Here is a 21,877-nt window from a genome sequence, read left to right on the forward strand (position 1 = left end):
TCCAGCACCCACATCATGGTCTGTGACAGTTACCTCCAATTTAAGAGTGATTCAGTACCCTCCGGCCTCCATGCTTATGGCATGGTTTACAGACATTTAAAAATAACCCTATCACTGCATTTCTTTCTTTTTTAAAAATCTTTTTGTCATTGCGTTTCCTACTATGCAACAATTACTGATCTATCCCTGGCTGTCCTAGAACTCACTCTAGTCCAGGCTGGGCTTGAACTCACAGAGATCCACCTGCCTCCCCAGTACTGGAATTAAAGGCGTGCGTTACTACCACCTGGCTCAAAAAAAAGGACATGAAGTTGGGGGGGAAGAACAGGAGTTGGGGTGAGGACCCTAAGGGGAGCTGGAAGGATACAGTGCTAGATAGCTATGACCAATACACATTATATTAATATATATAATTTCAAAGAAAAAACATGTTTTTAAAAAAGCGCTAGCCCAGGTCTTCTAATTATGCCCTTGCTCTATAGCAGTGCTGCTCACGTTGTGGGCCCGACAGCTTGAGAATGCTTTACATCCAGGTGAGGAGCTTTGGGCGCAGATGATGTGCAGTTTCAGTTCCTCAGCTCACTACTGTGTGTGGCGGATGGTGGTACCCTGCTCTACATTCTGACATGAGCCTCCTATTTCTTTGCAAACTTAGCTTACAGAAATTATCTAGATAATTTCAGTAATCCAGCTTCTACCATTGCTCTGTTGGATTTCTAACTATTGCAATTGCATTTTGGAATGAGGTATATATAGTATTGTCTCTGTAATCTCAACCCTGCATTAACTCCTATGCTTTGAACTGATCTTATAGAGAAAGTCTTCAAGAACACCTTAGGGTGTTCACGTAGAAATTCGTTACAGTTGACTCGTAGGCTTCAAAAATAATAAACTGACTTTAGCAGCGTAGTTTTTGTTTTGTTTCTTTTCTTTTTTTATTTATCTGTCTTTTGGAAACTCATTTCCAGGGGTGTTCAGCTACTTTATTAGTATTAAATAGCAAGGAGAGGCTATGTGAGGTAGTATTTGAGTATGAATTGCTGGATGGGGGGTGGGACCTGCTTTGCAGCTCACTTCTAACTAACGAGCTTCCCAGATGACGTTGATACTTTGGTCAGTTCCAGTAGTAAGCATTTAGGAGCTAGTGACTCTTCAGAGATCTGGTGGATAAAATTGACAGAAAATTAGAATGTCAACTCAGATTAGGTTGTATGTTTCTCAAAGTCATTAATAACAGATGGGTAAATAGAGCCTTGGAAATTATTTATGAAAAAAAAAAGTTTGGTGTGATTTGGATTTTATGTCTGTGTAAAAGTAACTTTTTGAAATGTTTGTTTGATAGATGAGAACACGGACATTGCTGAGACCCTCTATCAGAAAGTTAAAATTCTTTGTTGGGTTATGACAAGCCCTCAAAATCTAGAGAAAAAGGCCAAACATGTCAAAGCTACATGGGCCCAGCGTTGTAATAAAGTGTTATTTATGAGTTCAGAAGAAAATGAAGACTTTCCTACTGTGGGATTGAAAACCAAAGAAGGCAGAGAGCAGCTGTATTGGAAAACAATTAAAGCTTTTCAGTATGTGCATGACCATTATTTAGAAGACGCTGATTGGTTTATGAAAGCAGACGATGACACATATGTCATACTGGACAATCTGAGATGGCTTCTATCAAAGTATAACCCTGAACAACCCATTTACTTTGGGAGAAGATTTAAGCCGTATGTGAAGCAAGGGTATATGAGTGGAGGAGCAGGATACGTCCTAAGCAAAGAGGCATTGAGAAGATTTGTTGATGCATTTAAAACAGAAAAATGTACACATAGTTCCTCCATTGAAGACTTAGCACTGGGAAGGTGCATGGAAATTATAAACGTGGAAGCTGGAGACTCCAGAGATACCACTGGGAAAGAAACCTTCCACCCATTTGTACCAGAACACCACTTAATCAAAGGTTATCTCCCAAAAACATTTTGGTACTGGAATTACAACTATTATCCTCCCATAGAGGTAAGTCCAGAAGTTGTTGTTGTTGTTATTATTATTATAGAAATACTTGAGACTGACATTTGTGTATCTGAATATGAAAAAAGGGCTACTTAATAGGTGTATGTTTCATTAGGACCAATAACTAGAATCTTTTAAAATGTATATACTGACAGTATACCAAAGCAGATGAGAACGGAGGCCGCAGCCCGTCGTTTAGTAGGTATCTATTCATACCGCTGTATGCCAGCCACTAGCATATAGAAATCAATACGTCACTGGCATACAGTGATTTACCATCATTGACATAGAAGTCAGTACAGTCAAGTCAAGTCCCAGTTGTCTTAATGTTCTTCATAAGGAGGTACAGAATAAATAGGCATACTTATAAAAGATGTGACTTTAGATAATGGCAGGTGCTTTAAAGAAGTGATTCTCAACTTATGGGTCATGACCCCTTTGGCAAACCTGTTTTCAAAAGCATTTACATTATGATTCATAACTATCAAAATTATAGTTAGGAAGTAGCAACAAAAACAATTTTATTGTTGGGGTTCACCACAACATGAGATATTAGAGAGTCATGACATTAGGATGGTTGAGAACCACTGTTCTAAAAAAAAGAGAGACAATGTGACTTGAAGTGGGGTTGGCTACCATGTTTTGGGTGATTAAGAAAGTGACTTTGCAGAAAACTTTGGATAAGGTTAGAGAGCTATGTGAAGGTCTAGACCATGAGCCTTATAATTACCAAGAAAAAAAAAAGGTTCAGAAAGACTAAATTCAAATCCTATTCTTCCACTTCATAATTGGATAATTAAGCCAAAATTTGGCTTATCTTTTAGCCTCAGTTTCTTCATTTGTAAAGTAGGTGTGATGTATCTGTCATTTACTTGTAAGTACAGTGTAGTATAACCCAAGACGGTCGTTAATGACAAGCTTGGCTCTAGTTTGTATCTTAATTTACATGTCTCAGAATTGGACCTGGGTTACATTGTCTTTATGAACTATCTCAGATGTACATATATAACTTTACCAAGTATAAATCTATTGCCACATTTGTCAGTGTTGTAGACAGTTGAAGCCTGTGTGCCCTTCTAATCTGGTTCTTTTATCTTTTTCACACTACCAGAAATTAAGTGATATGCATTATCATTGCAAGCTTTTATATTTTCCCTTCATACTGATATGTGTGTAAACGAATCAGCATTGTTTTGTAGATTTTGAAATCAAATTACACCGTATATGTCTTATACATTTTCACTGGGATTTAATCTCATTGATATAACTCTGCTTCATTCATCTGAGTTCTATGTGATAATATATGAATATGAATCCAGGTACAGTGGCACATTCCTGTAATCCCAGCACTTGGGGAGGCACAGGCTGGCGGATTGCTATGAATTTGAGGCCAGCCTGGTCTACAGAGTGAGTCTAGGACAGCAAAGCTACACAGAGAAACCCTGTCTTGAAAAACGAAACAAAAAATTAGTATATGAATATGCAATAATTAATTCATTTTGCTGCTGATAGGAGATTATTATAAGCACCATTACAGTGAGTTACTCAGTGAGACTAGGATTATAAAACCTAGCTTTTCAGACTTTGTTATTGTTTAGTAATGCCTTTAGGCAAGTTACTAGTTCTTTATACTGCTTATTTATGGCCCTAACACACTAACAGTACACTTCAGGGTGTCATTCCAAGCCAGTTCTTCAGATGGTATAGAACATTTTCTGTCTAATATAAGAAGATTTGATGGTTTTTCTTAAGTTCTGAACCCCTTCCCATATAAAAATATATTCATATTCATCATTACAAACAATGTAATGGATATACCGAGATACATACAGTATTTTATAAAGAGTGACAGGTATTCTGTACAGGTACAACAGAAGCAAAAGGGTACAATGCTTGTATCTTCTTTTTAAGAGTGCTTTACAAAAAGGGTGTATTTAGTAAGATGTTTTTTTTTTTTTAAGATTTATTTATTTATTTATTTATTTATTTAATGTAGACGAGTGCAAGTATATCTGTATACCAGAAGAGGGCATCAGATGCCTGTATAGATGGTTGTGAGCCACCATGTGGTTGCTGGGAATTGAACTCAGGACCTTTGGAAGAGCAGCTGGTGCTCCTAACCTCTGAGCCATCTCTCCAGCCCCCAGTAAGATGTTTTATAAGAACAACAAAGATTCGGGTCTTCTACTTAAATCGTAGTGGCTTTTAAATGGATGACAACATTTTGCCATCCTTATAAAATATATTCCAATAGGTTGACAATTCAGAAACAAAATACAAGTATTGAAATTGTATAAATCTTCTAAAATTCCCCATTCTTTGTCAGAAGGTTCTAAAGCACCCAACGTGCAAACAAAATTTTATTATTCATTTATCTTTCAATATTTTTTCTCTTTGTGGTATGTTACTGTCTTCAAAACTTTCTAAATAGATGTTACTTAATAATCACCAGAAATACAGTTTTTGGTCTCGTTTTGGAGTCTTTCTTATGGTTTAATTGTTTTGGTCTGTATTCTTTTTTGTGAGACAATAGGCTGGCCTTGATCCCTCAACGATCCTTCAGTTTTTTGGTGCTGTGAATACAGGCTTGTGCCTCTCACACCTGGTTACAAAATTGTTTAGCTTAGCAAGTTAGGATGTAGGATAGTCAGGTTGATCTGAATTATGTTGTAATTCAGAAATGACAGAATCGAATTTACCCTCCATTTCAGATATTTTTCACATTAACTTTAGTCTGCCTAAAACAATGCATAGTTGAGATGGAGAGCTCCTGGTTTTTCCAAGTTGTTGAATCATTTCTTCGACTCTTTATAGTGTAATTCATTGTATACCATAGTGTCACCTAGGGGAAGGTCAGGGTCTAGGATTTCAGTTCTGTGTAGTTTTTCCTCTTTGGATTTGGTCCATGTTGTTTTGAACCTTTTACTTTTAAAATGTTTTTAAGCCATTAAGGATGTATTGCTCTCCCTCTTTTTCTTTCTCAAGTGGCAACTGTTCTGTCTCTTTCTTTGTATATAACTCATTAGTTTAGTGAAAATGATTACTTTGCCCAAAAAGTTTTTTAGAGTCCTTGGCTAAATTTTATAGTTTCCCTCAGATCATTGTATAGTATTGTTTGGTTTTTTAGGTTTATTTATTTTATTTTGTGTGTCTGTTTTGCCTGTGTGTATGACTGGTGCCCAAGAAGATCAGAAGACAGTGTTGGATCCCCAGGTTGAAGTTACAGGTGCTTGTGAACCACCCTGTATGTAGGTGCTTGGAGCTAAACCCTGAGTGTTCTACAAGAGAAACAAGTGTTCTTATTGCTGAGCCAGCTCTCTATCTGCAGACGGTCATATCTGAAATTCTCCCCTACATAGTTGGTGTATTTGCTGCTATCCTACTTGGGCTTTTTTAAAGTTAATCTTTTTACTTAACTGGCGTATGTGAGAATGTAGATAGTTTGTTTTCAGTGTTGCGCCTAAGGCCTCACACATACTAGGCATGTGCTCTACCGCCCTGCTGTACTCCAGCCCTTTGAGAACTTTTAAAGTAGCTTTGAATCTGACTAGTACAGCAGTCAGATTTGTTGTTGTTTTTCTAATAATTACAGTTCTTTTCTAATGCTTAAGAAAAATATCTTAGCCATCCCCTAAAAAAAATCAGACAAATAAAATAAAGCCTTATGTTGTGTAACAGCTTCTTCTTTAATTTGAAATCAAGAATGTTAAATGGTTAAGCACTAAAAAAATAAAGGTAAAAAATACAGTTTTAGTTGAAAGTGCTTTGACAGTTCCAGGTTTGGTTTTAACTGTGTGGGAACTGACAGAACTATTGGCTTCTTCCACCGTCTGATAGTGAGACACCCCCGCCTTCTTCCTCCAGCTTTGACGCTTCCGTGTTTTAAACTCGTGTGAATATGTGACAGCGTGCAATGCGCAGCTTATTAACAGTGTCTGCTTCTGTTGTTTTTTAGGGTCCTGGTTGCTGTTCTGATATTGCAATTTCTTTTCACTATGTTGATTCTACAACTATGTATGAATTAGAATACCTCGTTTATCATCTTCGTCCATATGGTTATTTATATAGATATCAACCTGCCTTACGTGAGAATATACTAAAAGAAATTAGTCGAGCAAACAAAAACGAAGATACGAAAGTAAAATTAGGGAACCCTTGAAAGCAGAACATGAGAGAACTGAGGTTAAATGGTGTACATTGCACTGAAGAGCTCCTGCGTTCTGACAGAACCCTGAAATCCCAGTGGGGAACTCATCTGAAGGGAACATTCCATATAGAAATCTTTCAAATGGATGACTATAAACTGAAGCATTTAAAGAGCTGTGAAGTCTGCAAAATGTTTTGATACAGTAATATATAAATATAAATAAATATATATAAAGAATTTGTGTTTTTAAAATGGTGACAGACAGAAGAGCTTAGAAAGATTCTGTCCCCTGTTGCTGACAGTGTGTATTATCACTAAAGCTGGAGTGGTTCAGTCTGTAACCAGCTACTGCACCCAACCCTGACAGAACACATGCTGAATGGATCTGCCTTAAAACCAGAAAGACTCTTGCTCAGTGGTGTTCCTCAGCTCATGTGGATATGGTACAAACCAGCCTTCCGGTTCCCAAACGAAAAGTTTTCTGTAATTATATTATTTATAATTGGCAGTGTTTCCTCAAGAAGAAGCAGAGTAAGGATGGCACTTGCCCTGAAGTGCACTAATAAACCACATTTTCTGATTATTATGGGCCTTGACTATATTAGTTAGTTCTACATATAAGCAGTCTTAGACCAAGTTCCCATTGTCTCTTGAATATCATTTTCACTATTAATGCTTATTTACTCAATGCATTGGCAGCATTCTATAAACCATGCATTTTAAAATATTTTGTTCCCAAATTCACTCTTTGTTAACTGTAGGTAACAATTAAAGTTAATGCTGTTTGGACAAGCTTTTTTAGTATTGGTACCACTCTCAGGAATTATTAGTGACATTGTAAATTATTTAGAAGTCTTTCCAACTACATAATTATTGCTCCTTTTATTTTCATCCTGTGGAGATAAGACTTGTTTGTGCCTTTCATAACTTCTTTAAAGCACTTTTAAAATTAATTTTTATACCTGATATATATGTCTGGTAACACTGGCAAAATTGTTTGAATGCAGGTTTGGTCAGAATTAGAAACAATAGCAAGTAAGGGATTCTTAAACAAGCTAAAATGTCATATACGTTATAAACAACAACCGATTTCATGCTTGCTTCTTATTTGTGGATAATTGTCTTTCCAGCAGTAACTCCAACACAGCAGAATCCCATTCAGACTGCCATCAAAAGAGGTCTGTGTATCACTCTAATTCCACAGTGGTTGCTTACAAACTTTTTTTTTTGTCATCAGCAATACTAAGTAGAGCAGAATATTTTACAGGTTTTCCGTAATATTTTTTAATTGTGAATGATTTACATTTTGTATCATGCTACTTTCGCATGATAATACATGTGGACTCGGTTGCTTGGCTAAATAATGAATATAAATAATTTTTACTTATTGTGCCAAAACTATAGCCTCTATGAATGGTATATTTGAAAGGGTATTCGTTTAATTGGCTAGTTATGGATCACTGTCCACATGAAGAAACTACAAACCAACTTTAGAAATTAATTTGGTTTAGGTTCTCATGGTGGTGCCATCTACCCATAGCCTAGGCTTCCCAGACTGTTCTTTGAACGGCCCCTTACCATGGTTTGGATAGCACTTTGTCTGTGCTCCAGACACTAGCAGAGTAAACGTTTCATCATAATGATCCAAACGCTTAACATTTGTTCACAGGAAATGAGTGCTACAGTGAATCCTGGCTGCAGAGTCAGGCAGCCTGGTTTTTAAGTTCTTCTTCCATCGCTGTTTATGGAACCTTGAACAATTTACTTAATTTCTTTGTACCTCAATTTCCTCATCTATGAATTAGGGATAATGATACTACCTACCTCACAGGATTTTAATGAGGATTATATAAATGAATATACATAAGGTTATTAGAACTGTCTGGCTCAGATTGGGACATCACTTTTAAGTATGAGGTTTCATTCTGTTACCTTGGAGTATAAATACTTTGATTTAGATAAATGAAATGGTCAAATCAGATCTGAAGGAAATATTTTGCACATTTCTTATAATATCTAGTATTCATCTAGTGCCTGCTGTATGCCAGATACTGTTCTTATTCTGTACATTTGTGTTAATCCTCATAAACTGGGTGTTATTTCCATAATATAGATGAGGAAACAGGCTCAAAGAATTCAAATAATATTTTCACTGTCACAAAGCTAGTAAGAAAGAAGGCTGGGATCTATAATAAAAACATATCAGCCATATATATATATATATACACACACACATACATATATATACACATACATATATATGTGTATGTATATATATATACACTCACACACACACATACATACATATATATATATGGCTAACAGTTTGGTTTAAAGAAGCCCTGAAGGTTAACCTTGCTAATCCTATGTTGAGAACCGTTGCCTGTTTACCTACACGATTTTGGTGCAAATAGTCTTTGGAACACACTCAGGATTTCCACCCAGGAGAGAGACATTTTTCAAAGACTCTGAAACATGTTTTAAATCAGTGTAGTCCAGTATCATACTATATTAAAAGTAAAATGCTACAAAGTTTAAAGGGTCAGTGCATCATTGGTTTTGGCAAAATTCTGTACTTCTCCTTAGTGACTATTATCAGGACCCTCAAATTCTCCAAGTTTAGTCATTTCACACTGAGCAGAAAGGGTTCAGTACGTACTAGTATGTACATATGAATTCATTAAAACATATGTAAATGAATATCATGAAAATGTCTGCTAGTTGCTAAAATTTCCAATAGAAATAGAAAACTGCTACTTTATATATGCCAAGTATTTTCTGCTACTTTATACTTATACTGTCAGCTTGAGTTTCGTCACTTTCAAAAACCACTTGCCTATCTTAAGATCTAATGAAGCAAAAATTTCTCCCCAAGTATTTGGTAGAGCACATTAAACAGGATTTTGTGGTGATAATGATTTATTCACCATCTTTTAGATAAAGATCTCTGTCTTATGAAAAATTGTAGTGTGGTTTCAATACATAAGACTTTTAATAAAGTCTTGTATTCTCTATTAATAATATACTTGTATTTTCTAGTGGGAAGTTTATTAGACAAAGCAGGTTTTTGTCCCAGAGTTTGACTGCTCGAACATGCCTAAATTTCAGAGATCAGCTTGTTACTATAAAAGGACTAGCCACTTCATAGTATGTTTTGAATATGGTAATTGGGTTTGAGCATTAAGTTTGCTAACTGGTTATTTTCATAGCTATTTCTTGAGTATTATTTTTTTTTTTTTACACTCTTAGCCTGTTAAACTATATTGCCGGATTGAGGCCCTGTTATACTTGAAAGAAATTCTCACTTGGTTTGTCAAATCCTACCTAGCTTTGTTCTTGCACTTTCAGTTCATGAGGTCATTCATTCTGTCTTTGATGGTTCCTTTATAAAAGCTTAACTCCCTTGCTACTTGTAGTGCTGTCTCCTTGCAGTTCATTTGGGTCATCAGAATGTTTATCATTTGTGATGGTTTCCCATGAGACTAACAGTCCAACAATATCTGCTGGGTCTCAGGCTACTTGCCCTAATTGAACTTGCACAGCCTAAAACAAGTCTACATCTGTGATTAAGGAAGTGAAGTTGTTTCCCCTCCTATTAAAAGCAAAAGGCAAACACATTAACTTCATCTCTCTTGTTTTGTATTAGGCCTGATAGAAACATCATGGGGGACAAGCTGGATATGTTTTACACTAATGTAACCTTTGTTGATTAAAGCTGTATTGAAATCTTAACACCGATTGAAATGAGAACTTTGTACAGATTCTTTTAGAGAAAAGCATCATCAGAGTTGAATGTACTTTGTTCCAGCTCCCTTCCCTCTCTTGAGTTTTCAGTAACATTAGTTAAGTTTGAGTAACTTTGCAGGGCGCTATAAACTAATGATCTACATGAAGTGTATTATTAGATGGAAACTAATCTTACTGCTAAGCAGTGTATTGTATTATACAGTGAATGTTTGTGTTTTGAAATTTAAAAATTATTTAAAGTAATAGTGTCAATGAAGGGTTTAAAAATGTCTGGTGACTTGCTTATTTTAAGTGATCACCATTAAGTCAGAAAAATGTATTTTTAAACATTTTTTAAAGTGCCTTTTGAGAATTTTTAAATAATGGATTCAAACAACTGCGTAAAATAAATTACCATGTTCAAAATTGCTTCATCTGTGTATTTTTAACTGCCGTAAGGGGATAGTTTGGGGGATTTTTTTTTCTGTTTGTATAAACTTTCTTAAATGTTCTAGAATATATGTATGTAAAGCAACAAAGTATCCCTCATGGGACTTGAAGTAATGTACCTTTAAAATATCTACTCTCTAGCATGTGTTGTCACTTGAGTTTCTGGTCTTAGCCATTCTGATAGGTGTAAGGTAAAATCTCAGGGTTGTTTTGATTTGCATTTCCCTGATGACTAAGGATGCTGAACATTTCTTTACGTGTTTCTCTGCCATTCGATATTCCTCTATTGAGAATTCTCTGTTTAGCTCTATACCCCATGTTTTAATTGTATTGCTTGGTTTGTTGGTGTTTAACTTAAGTTTTTTATATATTAGCCCTCTGTCAGATATAGGGTTGGCAAAGATCCTTTCCCAATCTGTAGGCAGTTGTTTTGTTCTGATGACAGTGTCCTTTGCTTTACAGACGCTTTTCAGTTTCATGAGGTCCCATTTATTGATTGTTGATCTTAGGGCCTGTGCTGTTGGTGTTACTGAGTCCTTAGGGCCCTGAAGAGAATGATACCCCAACCAAGGACCATGCATGGAGAGAACCTTAAACCCCTGCTCAGATGTAGCCCGTAGACTCAGTCTCCATGTCGGGTCCCTAGGAAGGAAAGCAGGAGCTTTCTCTGACAGGAACTCAGTGGCAGGCTCTCTGATCACCTCCCCCTGGAGGGTGCAGCCTTGCCAGGCTACAGAGGAAGACAGTGCAGCCAGTTCTGATGAAACCTGATAGGCTAGGGTCAAATAGAAGGGGAGGAGGACCTCCCCTATCGGTGGACTAGGGAAGGGGCGTAGGAGGAAAGAGGGAGGGAGGGTGGGATTGGGAGGAGATGAGAGTGGGGGCCACAGCTGGGATACAAAGTGAATAAATTGTAATAAATGATAATAATAAAAGTTAAAAAATAACCTAAAAAAAAGAATAACCTAAATAAATAAATAATAGCTAGTCACTACAGTCCTAGAAAGTGGGGGAAAGGAGGAGGATAATGAGAAACAGCAAGAAAGAGAAAAAGATTGGTTTCCTGTTTGTTAATTATCAATCTTTTCCATAAACTGAGGAATCTGTTTATTCAATAAGTAATTATGCCAAACATCAGCCAGAAATAGAGTCGCAAGCGGAACATACAGGCTCTCTGTTCTCTAATTTGTCATTCTAAAGCCAGGAGATACGCCAGTAGATGAGCAAACATGTAGCAGCAGGTCGTGCCATTAGGAAAACAAAGTCCTATAACACAGCAGTTTTCTGAATGGTGCCTCAAAGAACTCTGAGAAGGTAACGTTGACCTGAGTGATGGGCATTTTGTGAATTTCTGAAGTCATCTATGTCTGAAATTCTTTGTTCTTGGTATGTAGAAACAGACTGCCATCTTAAGCATGCTTTCAGCACATGTGTGAACTCACTGCTTTGTGATGACAAGCTGGGATACCTGATATTTGTAGTCTTAATTCATCTGGAACTCAAATCTGGTAATGTTACACTGGTCTGAGATATTTAGGATAAATACCAAAATTGATGTAGTATTATTCCTAGGCAAATTGATAGAAATGTTTATAGGGCCCTTGAGTCTAACCAGGGTGACTCACTTAAATAATCTGCTCCCATCTGTTCATCATTAGCGTACATACCTGTATATGTGTGGCAACTTTGGACAGCTAAAGACACATGCCATGTCATACTGCTTTAGTAACAGTTTGGTGACTTGGTTGTATGATTTTAACTCAGATGCCAGAATATTTTCAATTAGTAAATTTGTAATGCTAAGCTTATCGTTTTGAGTAAATACATTCAGATTTACTGTGTTAAATTTTTCAGGGTTAGTACCTCATAGTACTAGAAAGAATACAAAACTATTGAGTTTATCTCCTTTCTAAAAGGAAGAGCCATATATACATAATTTAAAAATATATAACATATATATGCATACATAAATCACTGTATTTTTTTAAGTCAGGCAGTATAGACTACTCAGGAGAAATTCTTTTCAGACCAAATGGACATTTAACAACTGAAGCCCAGCAACTTCAACATTCACTAGATATGTGCATGAGGAACATGGAAGTATGTTGCCGGCATTTTGATTTACTAGTTAGTGAAGTGTGTGTGTGTGTGTCAGTGCTTAGGACTTTGGTCTTAAACTATGTTACATCATTTCTTTTGCCAAAAGAACCTCAACTTATTTGTGCTAATGCCTCTTGTATTCTTTTACTGGTGGGTTTTGGGATTTTGGTTTGATTGTTTGATTATATGTTTTTCTGCTTTTTTTTTTTTCTCCCATGACTAAAAATTTGTCTTTGTTTAACAACCAAACACATCTTACTTTGTAGAAACAAGGTTTCTCCCACCCTTTTAAATAAAATCCGGCCCTTGATCTTTGTTGTGTGAGTTTTCCAATAATTCCTAGCTAAAGATTTATGGCTCCTTGTCATTCATAAATGAAGTACCAGCAGTTTGAGCGAAATGGTCCAGTTTGGATTTTTGTAAGCTTTAACTTACTATCCTAGATGCACTTTACATTGCCTTTCCCCCTCTCCTTGTACTAACAGAGTCATAGTCTAGATTGAATTTCACCTTCCATTGATGTTGTCCTTATTACAATGTGGGGAGGTGGTGATGAAGTCCAGAAGTAGGGGAGATCATGATTCAACATTATTTTATTTAGTTCCATACAAAATTGTCCTGGTTTTGTGCTGTTTAGTAATATGTATGTATGAGACAGTGTGGTGTCAGTTGCTTTTCTGTTGCTGTGACAAAACATGAAGATGTCAACACATAAATCATGTAATTTGACTTAAAGCTTTAGAGGGTTAGACTCCATGCTGGAATAAAGGCATGGTGGCAGGAACAGCTGCACCCTCAGGTCTTACTCCAAAAGTAGGAGACTGAACACTGGGAATGGTAGATACATTTTCTGAAACCTCAAAGTCCACCCCCAGAATACATCTCTTCCAACAAAACAACACCACATCTCTCCCAAACAGCTCCTCCAACTGGAGACAAGATAATGAAACATGAGCCAATGGGTGCTATTCTTATTCCGACTACTACAGCCAGTTAGTATCCCTAAGTCCGTAATGGCCGAGCAAAAGCATGTTAATGAGAACAGCAGAAGACTCACAACTTCATCCACAACCTTGAAGCAGAAAGCTCTTGGAATCTTGAAGGAGTCTTGTGAGATCTTGGAAGCCACCCTTAGTGACATGTCTTCCCCCAAGGAAGCCAAACCTTGAAGCAGAAAATTCTAGGAATCTTGCAGGAGTCTTTTGAAATGTTAGAATCCACCCTCAGTGACATGTCTCTGCCAAGGAGGCCATACCTTCCTAATCCTTCCCTAATGCTTCCATCATTTGGAGACCAAATAATCAAACATGAGCTATGGGGGCCATTCTTTTTCAAATCACAAGTATGTTTATGGTTATGTTAATTATTCTATTTCTCTTTAAAACATGAGGACTCTTGCCTTTTGTGTTCAATATAATCAGCTTTCTTGATGAGGTGAAAGTATGTGTTTAGAATAATTGGCCAGAGATGACTTCTGGCTTATAAAGTAACTTAGAAACCTGCTTGCCCAGTTGAATTTCTCTGCCCTTTGCTTTTTGTTTTTTTTCGAACCTCACCACCAATTCCCACTTCCACCCACACCCCTGTTATCTTCACATATCTTTATAACTTGTTCCCATTTCTTATCAGCAGGTACGTTTTGAAAACTTGTTTTGAAATTATATCCTATTGGATAGTTAAAGGAGAAATAAGCAACTTGCCTATATGTCACTGACAGAACATGACTAAGAAAACATACTGACATGATCTAGAGTTGTTTTTTTTTCCCCTACAAAAATGTTTCTAAAATTCACCTAGTGAAAATATATATACTTAAATAATACTACCCAGTGAGATTAATTTTAAAATGCAGTAGATACGTCCTCTGGCAAAACTGACACTTGAGATTTTGACTACTGTTTAAAGGGAGCTCTTAATAATCAGACATGTTTTTCCACTTGTTTGAAACAGTGAGGCTGAGTAGTCTCTGCTTTGCTGGAGGGGAAGTTCACAGTGTAAAATAATGATTGCTGTTCCTTAACAGGTGTCTCGGGTGACAGTCCTTGGCACTGCAAGCAGCCCTTGGCATCCAGAACTTCAAACACTGTTGAGAAGCAATTGTTTCCCAACTGAAGGGAAGCATAGCTAGTTCCTTCAGCTCGAGGGTGGGAAGGTAACAAGAAACCCACGCTCGTCTCCTGGGTACTGCAAAGAGGGCATTGCACCTGATTTAATGCCAGTGGGCCAAGGAATGTAGAAGTGAGGCATTGGCAAGGGATATGTGAAATTACTTGAAAGAAGTAGATTCAAACTCTAGTATTAGCCCTGGTAAAGTCAGTGGTCTCAAGGAGCTATATGCTGGTTTAATTGGCTCAAATACATTTCTTTTAATTAGCACACTTTTTTTTTTTTGAGATGCCTGGACCTCTAACATCATGGAGCAAGTTATGTTTAATCTTGAAGATTTGGGGAATTGGCAAATAATCACAAAAAGAGACTGTATTTCATAGAGTGAAACGTCTCAGTATGAAGGACAAAAACATCCATGCATTGTAATCCACCTCAGTTGGGAGACAAAACCTTTGCAGGCAGAAAAGGTTTTAGTCTTCAGTATTAAAATAATAAAACTCTTGAAAACTTTCATTGTTGTATTCAATTTTTGCACTATAGATTGAACGTACATGCACATGCTATATATATATATACATATATCTTTTATATTCACTTTGGAGCCTAGGCAGGGCTTGAATTTGTACTCCTCCTTCCTCTGTCTCCCAAGTAGCTGGAAATACAAGCTTGTGGCACCAGGTCCAGCTCCATTACCTCCCCTTGCATCACAGTGTACTTTAAGATTTTGTGATCTTCCTCAGCCTAATTTTATGTCATTTCCTTGTTTGCTGATACGTATTACCCAAATACTTAACTGCACACAAAATCAGCTTCTAACATACCTTTTAAGCAGGGTTTGACTGTCTACTTCTAATAAAGCACCAAACTGTATAATAGGCAAATTATTTTTTTGTTGGTCTCAGAGAACTCACTTTCTATGAGGTATAAAATGAAAAAATTTAAAGGTAGTTATACATCCAGGCCGTGAGGATGCTGGCGGCTACTTCACACCATAGTATTCCATTGAGTGAATCTTTAATCATAATCTTGGTGGCAGCCATAACCTGTTTGTAGAAGAAGTAATTTATTCAAGTCTATGTGAATGACAACTAGCAGGGTCAACATTTCAACATGTCAGTAAAGTAGGTCATTAATCACTACTGTCTATACTATAAGGCTTTAAAAAGGAACAACAACAACAAAAAAAAAACCTTGGCCAGTTAAGTGTGTTTTTTTTTTTTCCTGGCAATTTCTATTCAGTGACTGTCCAGTTTTATCCAGACCATCCAGTCTGTATTTTAATTAATGAACCTGATCTCTTTTATAAAGTCATCCTAGATCAATGCAGTCAGAAGTAGTTTTTTCCTCCTCAGCCATATGCTATAGTACTGTGCTCCAAATAGTCCAGTGGTAGGAGGTGCTGGCTTTTTTCCATTCTTATTTCATTGTACTTTCTGTAGGTGTACATTTATGCTTACATATGTTTTGATGTGACATTGTATACTAATACCTGGAAAGTCAAGATACACGATTAAAACCACTTTACTAATAAAATAACCCATCAAAATTTCACTCTTGCCAAAACTAGAGTCACAGCCTGGTACAGCATGTGTCCTGGTGGGCTACAGTTCTCCGAATCTGATACACTGGTAGGGGCAGCCAGTGCCTCACTAGTGTCTAGGGCAGTAATGTGCCCTACTTCTCCCATTAGTGAGTTGGTACCTACCTAATTATATTCCAAATCCTTTAAAAAATAGATTTACACTCAGTTCCGGGAGGTTTAGTTTTATCTTCTGTTTTGTCCTTCACAAATGATCATCCAGAATAGTTTGTAACTCCTCCTGGGTGATCTCTTTAACACACATTTTACATCTGGACATGCCTAAAATAAGGACCTTTCTAGATGACCACAGAATGCTGAAGCAAAAGTTTGTAAAAGTATTGCAAACAATTGAGCAGAAACCCACAAGTTTAAGTGACCTAAGAATGAACAATAAGGTTAGTGATTAGGCATTTTAGGTTCCTCATCCAATGATAGTGGAACATCTTGAGAATTCAGTGAGAGACAAGAGCTTTTCGGTGGCAGTGATTTTCTCTTGGATGCCTCCATTGGAAATGATACTTAGTAAGGAATCTCAGACCACGACTGAATACTTTGTTTGCTCACTGAAAAGCATGGGGGAACAGAAAGAACTTTATGCTGCACAGGAAAGACAAAATCAGTGTAAGAAAGGCTACTCAAGCGGCCCCAGAATGCCTCTCTCCCGTACCCAGCCATGAGTGTGGAGGCCCCTCTGCAGCACTCTGAGCCTTTTACACCATAACCTCATACTGCCAAGAAAGCTTAAGTTACTAAACGACCCTACATCTGGATGCCCAGAGAAGAGAATTCTACCTCTCTGACATCATCCCACCAGCCCATCCAAGCTGTCAAGACTGAGAAGTGATGTCTAAGAAATGCTTTCTTTTAAAATATTTAAAATCTTCCTTCTCTTTTCTGTTAATTTTTTCAAGACACAGAAAAGTGTAAATAAGAAGTTAGCTACCACCCCAAAAGTAAATTGTGTTACCCTTTACATATTTCCTGGCAGCCTTCCCCCCATCCAGTGGGCCAGTAAATCTATTTGATAAATGTGGAGGTCAACTCTTTAAAAAAAAATTAAACATTAAGGTTCAAGAATTAAAATTCAAGCAACAGAACTCTAAATTTACCATCTAAAACTACTTTCAGAATCTATTATGCATACTTAACAGACCAGTAGCCTAAATGTATAGTTAACACTATTTTAATGTTATATATGTATTTAAAGTAGAGCTCTTGAGAATCTGCAGATTGACCTGGAGTGAAGATGGCCTGGGATCTAAGCAGCAACAAAGTTGTTACTTCTGTGGAAAGAAGGGGTGGAAGGAGGCCTAACAGACTGTCTTTCAAGTTCTCTATAACAACATCCAGTGTTCAAGCAAAGCCTACCAGAGTGTCATGGTGCCTGGGGGAACCCTCACTTCATCCCAAACATAAAGGCAAGTAGGAAGAGTCAGGATACATGGCTATGAAAACTGAGAAGCGTGGATAAGCAGTAGAAAGGTGGGTGCTGATACTTCAACCAAGGACCATACATAGAGGGGACCTAGACCCCCTGTTCAGTTTCCAGGTGGGTGACCTAGTAAGGGGTACAGGTGCTGTCTCTGACATGAACTCTGTGGCTGGCTCTTTGATCACCTCCCCCTGGGAGGCCACAGAGGAAGACAATACAGCCAGTTTTGATGAGATCTGATAGGCTAGAGTCAGATAGAAGGGGAGGAGGTCTTCCCTATCAGTGGACTAGGGAAAGGGCATAGGAAGAGAAGAGGGATAGTGGATGTGACTGGGAGGAGATGAGGGAGGGGACTACAGCTGGGATACAAAAATGAATAAATTGTAATAATGAAAGAATGAATAAAATATAATAAAAATAAATAAATGAAAGGTGGGTGTTGATTATCTAGTTATTTTAATAAAAATTAAAATAGCAGAAGATGGTTATAAAGCTTGATTTTTAAAAAATGAGAAAATTGAAGATGGAAAGGAAGGCCCTAATTGCGTTGAGCTTTTAGAACTTAGAAATTTTGTGAAATGTATTCCTCCAGAAATAGGAATAGGATATGCGAACTACATTCATAAAACTACCAAAATAATTAAAAACATAAGCCTGCTAGCTATTAAAATGCAAACATAAAGATAACACAGGCCATGGAGCAAAAGAAAAAGAACTTAAAAGTGTTAACATAATAAAAGAAATAAGACATATGCGAATACAAATGAACACACATGTATGTGCCCCTCCCACACACATGGGATGGTATTAGAATTGAAAGGGGATTGTCATGTTTTGATTTTTTAAAATAAACTTTATGTCTTTGATAGCAGAGACTGTTTAAGGGGAAAAGGGGCTCCTAGCCCTCTGCCATGGTGCTATAGCTGCCTGTGGTGAAGAATGGCCACAGGCACCATAAGCAGCGCCTCAGGTTCACACATGAAGAGGATCTCAGAGCTGGCATAGGTTCCTTGTTTGTCTTGTCATAAGGAGTCCTCCAATAAAGGATATGGGGATAGATGCTTAGTTAATGATAGAGGGTAGGGGAGAGAAGTATCCACTATGAAGACAGCAACAGTCAAACTAGCCAATGACAAGGAGCCTGCTCTTAGCATTCTTCCTCCCATCCACTCAGAGGACAAAAATACTTGGTAGATACTGTTTATTCTCTAAGCCTTGGAGTCATGAATTTTATTTATTTAGTCATGAATTTATTTAGTCAGAATATTTCCACATCTTAAATCACATCTGTTCTGGCTTAGGTCTTTTGTCTTTCACTGAGAGATAAGACAAAGTGAGCCCTTCTCCACATACAAAAAATAAACAAAACCCTACTATCATCTAGACATTAATGAGGTCCAAACCGGTTCTTTTGAAAATCCAGAAGCAGCGACACCAAGTTTACAGAGATGACACAATTAATGCCACTTATCACAACAGCTTGTCCTGATGTCTACTCAGCAGCCCCTTGCCTTACTGGCATTTCCATTTTTCCTGCACAACCTGAGTTGTACATTTTACTAATAGATAAAGCCAAATACTTTTATTCTGTATTTCTCTCCCACTTGCAAACATATTGTAGGCACCATTTAGTGTCCAAGCACTGTTACAGCTGAGTCCTTAGATTTTTCTTCTGTAATCATCAAGGTGTGTAACGCAGACATTTATTGATCCACTTTGTCCGTAACAAAATGGAAGCTTGAGGAGGCTGGGCTTTAATTCCCATAGTGTGTTGGGTAGTGGTTTTATTTGGAAATGCTGAGGTAATTAGCTAAGGCTCTCGGGATGAGATAATTCTGATGTCCTTCAAGAGAGGGGAGAGGAACAATTGTCACACAGAGAAAGAGAGAAGGCCATATGTGCACAGAGTCAAGGTTGAGGATGAGCTCCCACAAGCCAAGGAAGGCTAGGAGCCTCTAGAAGCCAGAAGAGATTGGGATCCTGTGTAGAGCTTTAGGAGAGAATATGGCCATGCCAACACATTAATTTCATGTTTTCCAAATTCCAGAACTGTGAGAAAATAAGTTTCTGTTTTAGTTCTCTGAGTTTGCCATTAAGTTTTTACAGCAGCCAAAAATAAACAGTGGTTATTGCAAAAGTTCTGGAAAGCAGCCACAAAGGGTTCAGTTTGAGGCATCTGACTCCCAAGCCCTTGGGAGTTATAAAGAACATGCTGTGAGGTGGCTTCCCTTCCTGCCTCTCTCTGTTCAGCCTAGAAACCCCACTTTGCTGACTCTTAGACATGTACAATTTCAGAATCAGCTCTTATTCAGAAGTTCTGTTCAACCGCCATTCAGTAGACAGTACTGCTGTCTACTCTGGACTGGTCAGCACTCAGGGAAAAAAAGGTAATTGGTTTTTAAATTATATAGGGGGTTTGTTGATCCTATGTGAGCAGGGATTCAGTGTCTTATTTCCCATTTTGTATGCTAAATATGAATCATGTATTTTGCATAGAAATAAACTGTAGGCTTGTCACTCTAAGGAAAGTTGAGGCTGGTGGATAGCTCATGCCTTGTTGCCTTCCATATTTATGGAGTTGTCTAGCCCAAACTATGATAGCCCTTTCTTATGAAGGCAGCAACCCCCTCAGACAGGTCTACTCCAGAAAATGTAGATTTGAACTTCTGCATACCTTACCACCTAGCAAAAAGCCTTGTATTTATACTGAGAGAACACAGATCAGAAGAAAGAAAGAAGGCAAGACTCTATAGCTGAAGCCTACACACACTCTAGATGCAGGGCTTGGGGGAATCAAGCTGGTACTGAGCTGGAAGCCTCCTTCCTGAGGTCCAACTCCCACAGCACGGGAAGGTGCTAGTCAAGCTGCCAAAGACAAAATCCAATCCTAGTCCTATCGAGCTCTTACGCCTGTGAAGCACAACAATGACCAGCGAGGCAAGACATCCCGGTGTTACAATAGCGGCACTCATTTCTTGGGGGCAACCAACATCTATCTAATGAGACTTAAAGCCACACAACACAAGGCAGTGCATGCCTGGCGTTGTAAACCGAGATAACTACCCATGGGTGGAAAACTTGTGGATCCTGAAGGAGAAGTTACTACCATTTTCCTAAGTCAATATAACTTCCTACAGGCAAGTGTAGCCCTTGCCCCTCATCAAAAAAATCTCTTTTTTATAGCAGATGAAGGCCACTACGGAGATCCACAACCAATCAGAATACAGAGAATAAGTGAGCATAAGCTACCTAGCCCCGATTAGTTCATCTACAACACAACCCCTACACCTAAGGCCCAGGAGATGTGCTGGGGCTGAGGCAGAGAGATGGTAAGAACCAGAAAAGCAGGAAGACCGCTGCAATACAGTGTCTTCTAGACATGACAGAGTAGTTGCGCCCACGAATCTCAACAATATGGCTGCCTAAATAAGACGGAGTACTGATAATATCAGTCAGCAACTAACAGCAACTAACTTGGCCCCATTTCTAGATGAAGAACAATGGGAAGTCCATGAATGCTAAGAGAGGGAGAATCAGTCTCTTTTTTTAGGAATGAGACCCCTGTAGGTTTGCCAATTCCAAGTGGTCAGCCCTAAACACACAGACATAGGCCAGCACAAAATGGACTCAGTAAGTTGTGTGTGTGTGTCTGTGTATGTATGTATGTATAATACTATCATTATAGAAGAAGAGGTCATGAATCCTAAGGCAGTGGAGGGGTAAAGAGAATGGGTGGAAATCGTGTAAATTCAGTGTACTTATGAATGAAATTCTCAGAAAAAAAATAATTCTCATGTTTCCCTCCATTTCTCATAGGTATTTGATTTCGTATGTTTATCTTTTTCTCCCTCTCTTCTGAATTTAGGAAAATATTTTAGAAAATGGCTACTGAGCTATCTCAAAAGACTACAGTCAGTTTTTCAATTAAAAAAAAAACTAGTATTCTATACGACTTTACTTTTTTAAGCTTATCCTGCTATTTCCTGCCTATTCTGTAATATCAGTGTTTTTAGACTTAAACAACAATTGTCAGAACAATTTTGTACAGACGATATACATGACTATGCCACATACCATGCCATTCCCTGAACTGGCTCCAATATTGCTACCAAAAGAAGCCACCCTTAAAGCGTTGACCTGAGGGAGCTCGTATCATTTGTACCCAGGCAGAGGTTGCCGCCTCACGTAGTTCCCCGGCTGTCCTTCTAGTCACAGCCACGTGGACGTCGTGCTACCTTCTGCTGATGACTTCATACTATATCTTGCTTGGCCCTGGGGAAAAACCTGATCTTTGTTCCCTTCTACCTCAGTAGAGTTACATTTC

At 37.8% G+C, this 21,877-nt stretch overlaps 1 protein-coding gene across 10 annotated transcripts in view; it reads left to right on the forward strand.

Moving 5' to 3' along the window:
• Positions 1-21,877, forward strand: part of C1galt1 (core 1 synthase, glycoprotein-N-acetylgalactosamine 3-beta-galactosyltransferase 1) — a 68,490-nt gene that overhangs the window by 19,521 nt on the left and 27,092 nt on the right. For 8 of the 10 annotated variants that reach the window (XM_060374013.1, XM_060374010.1, XM_060374014.1 and 5 more), the window contains exon 3: positions 1,343-2,010. In XM_060374013.1, coding sequence (XP_060229996.1) covers positions 1,343-2,010 — 668 coding nt within the window. Of the gene's footprint in view, positions 1-1,342; positions 2,011-5,962; positions 10,310-14,824; positions 15,051-21,877 lie in introns of those variants that run through there. The other 2 variants (XM_060374016.1, XM_021647619.2) reach the window with 2 other exon arrangements.

Source organism: Meriones unguiculatus, chromosome 21, assembly GCF_030254825.1.
Source record: "Meriones unguiculatus strain TT.TT164.6M chromosome 21, Bangor_MerUng_6.1, whole genome shotgun sequence".
Classification (NCBI taxonomy): Eukaryota; Metazoa; Chordata; class Mammalia; order Rodentia; family Muridae; genus Meriones; species Meriones unguiculatus.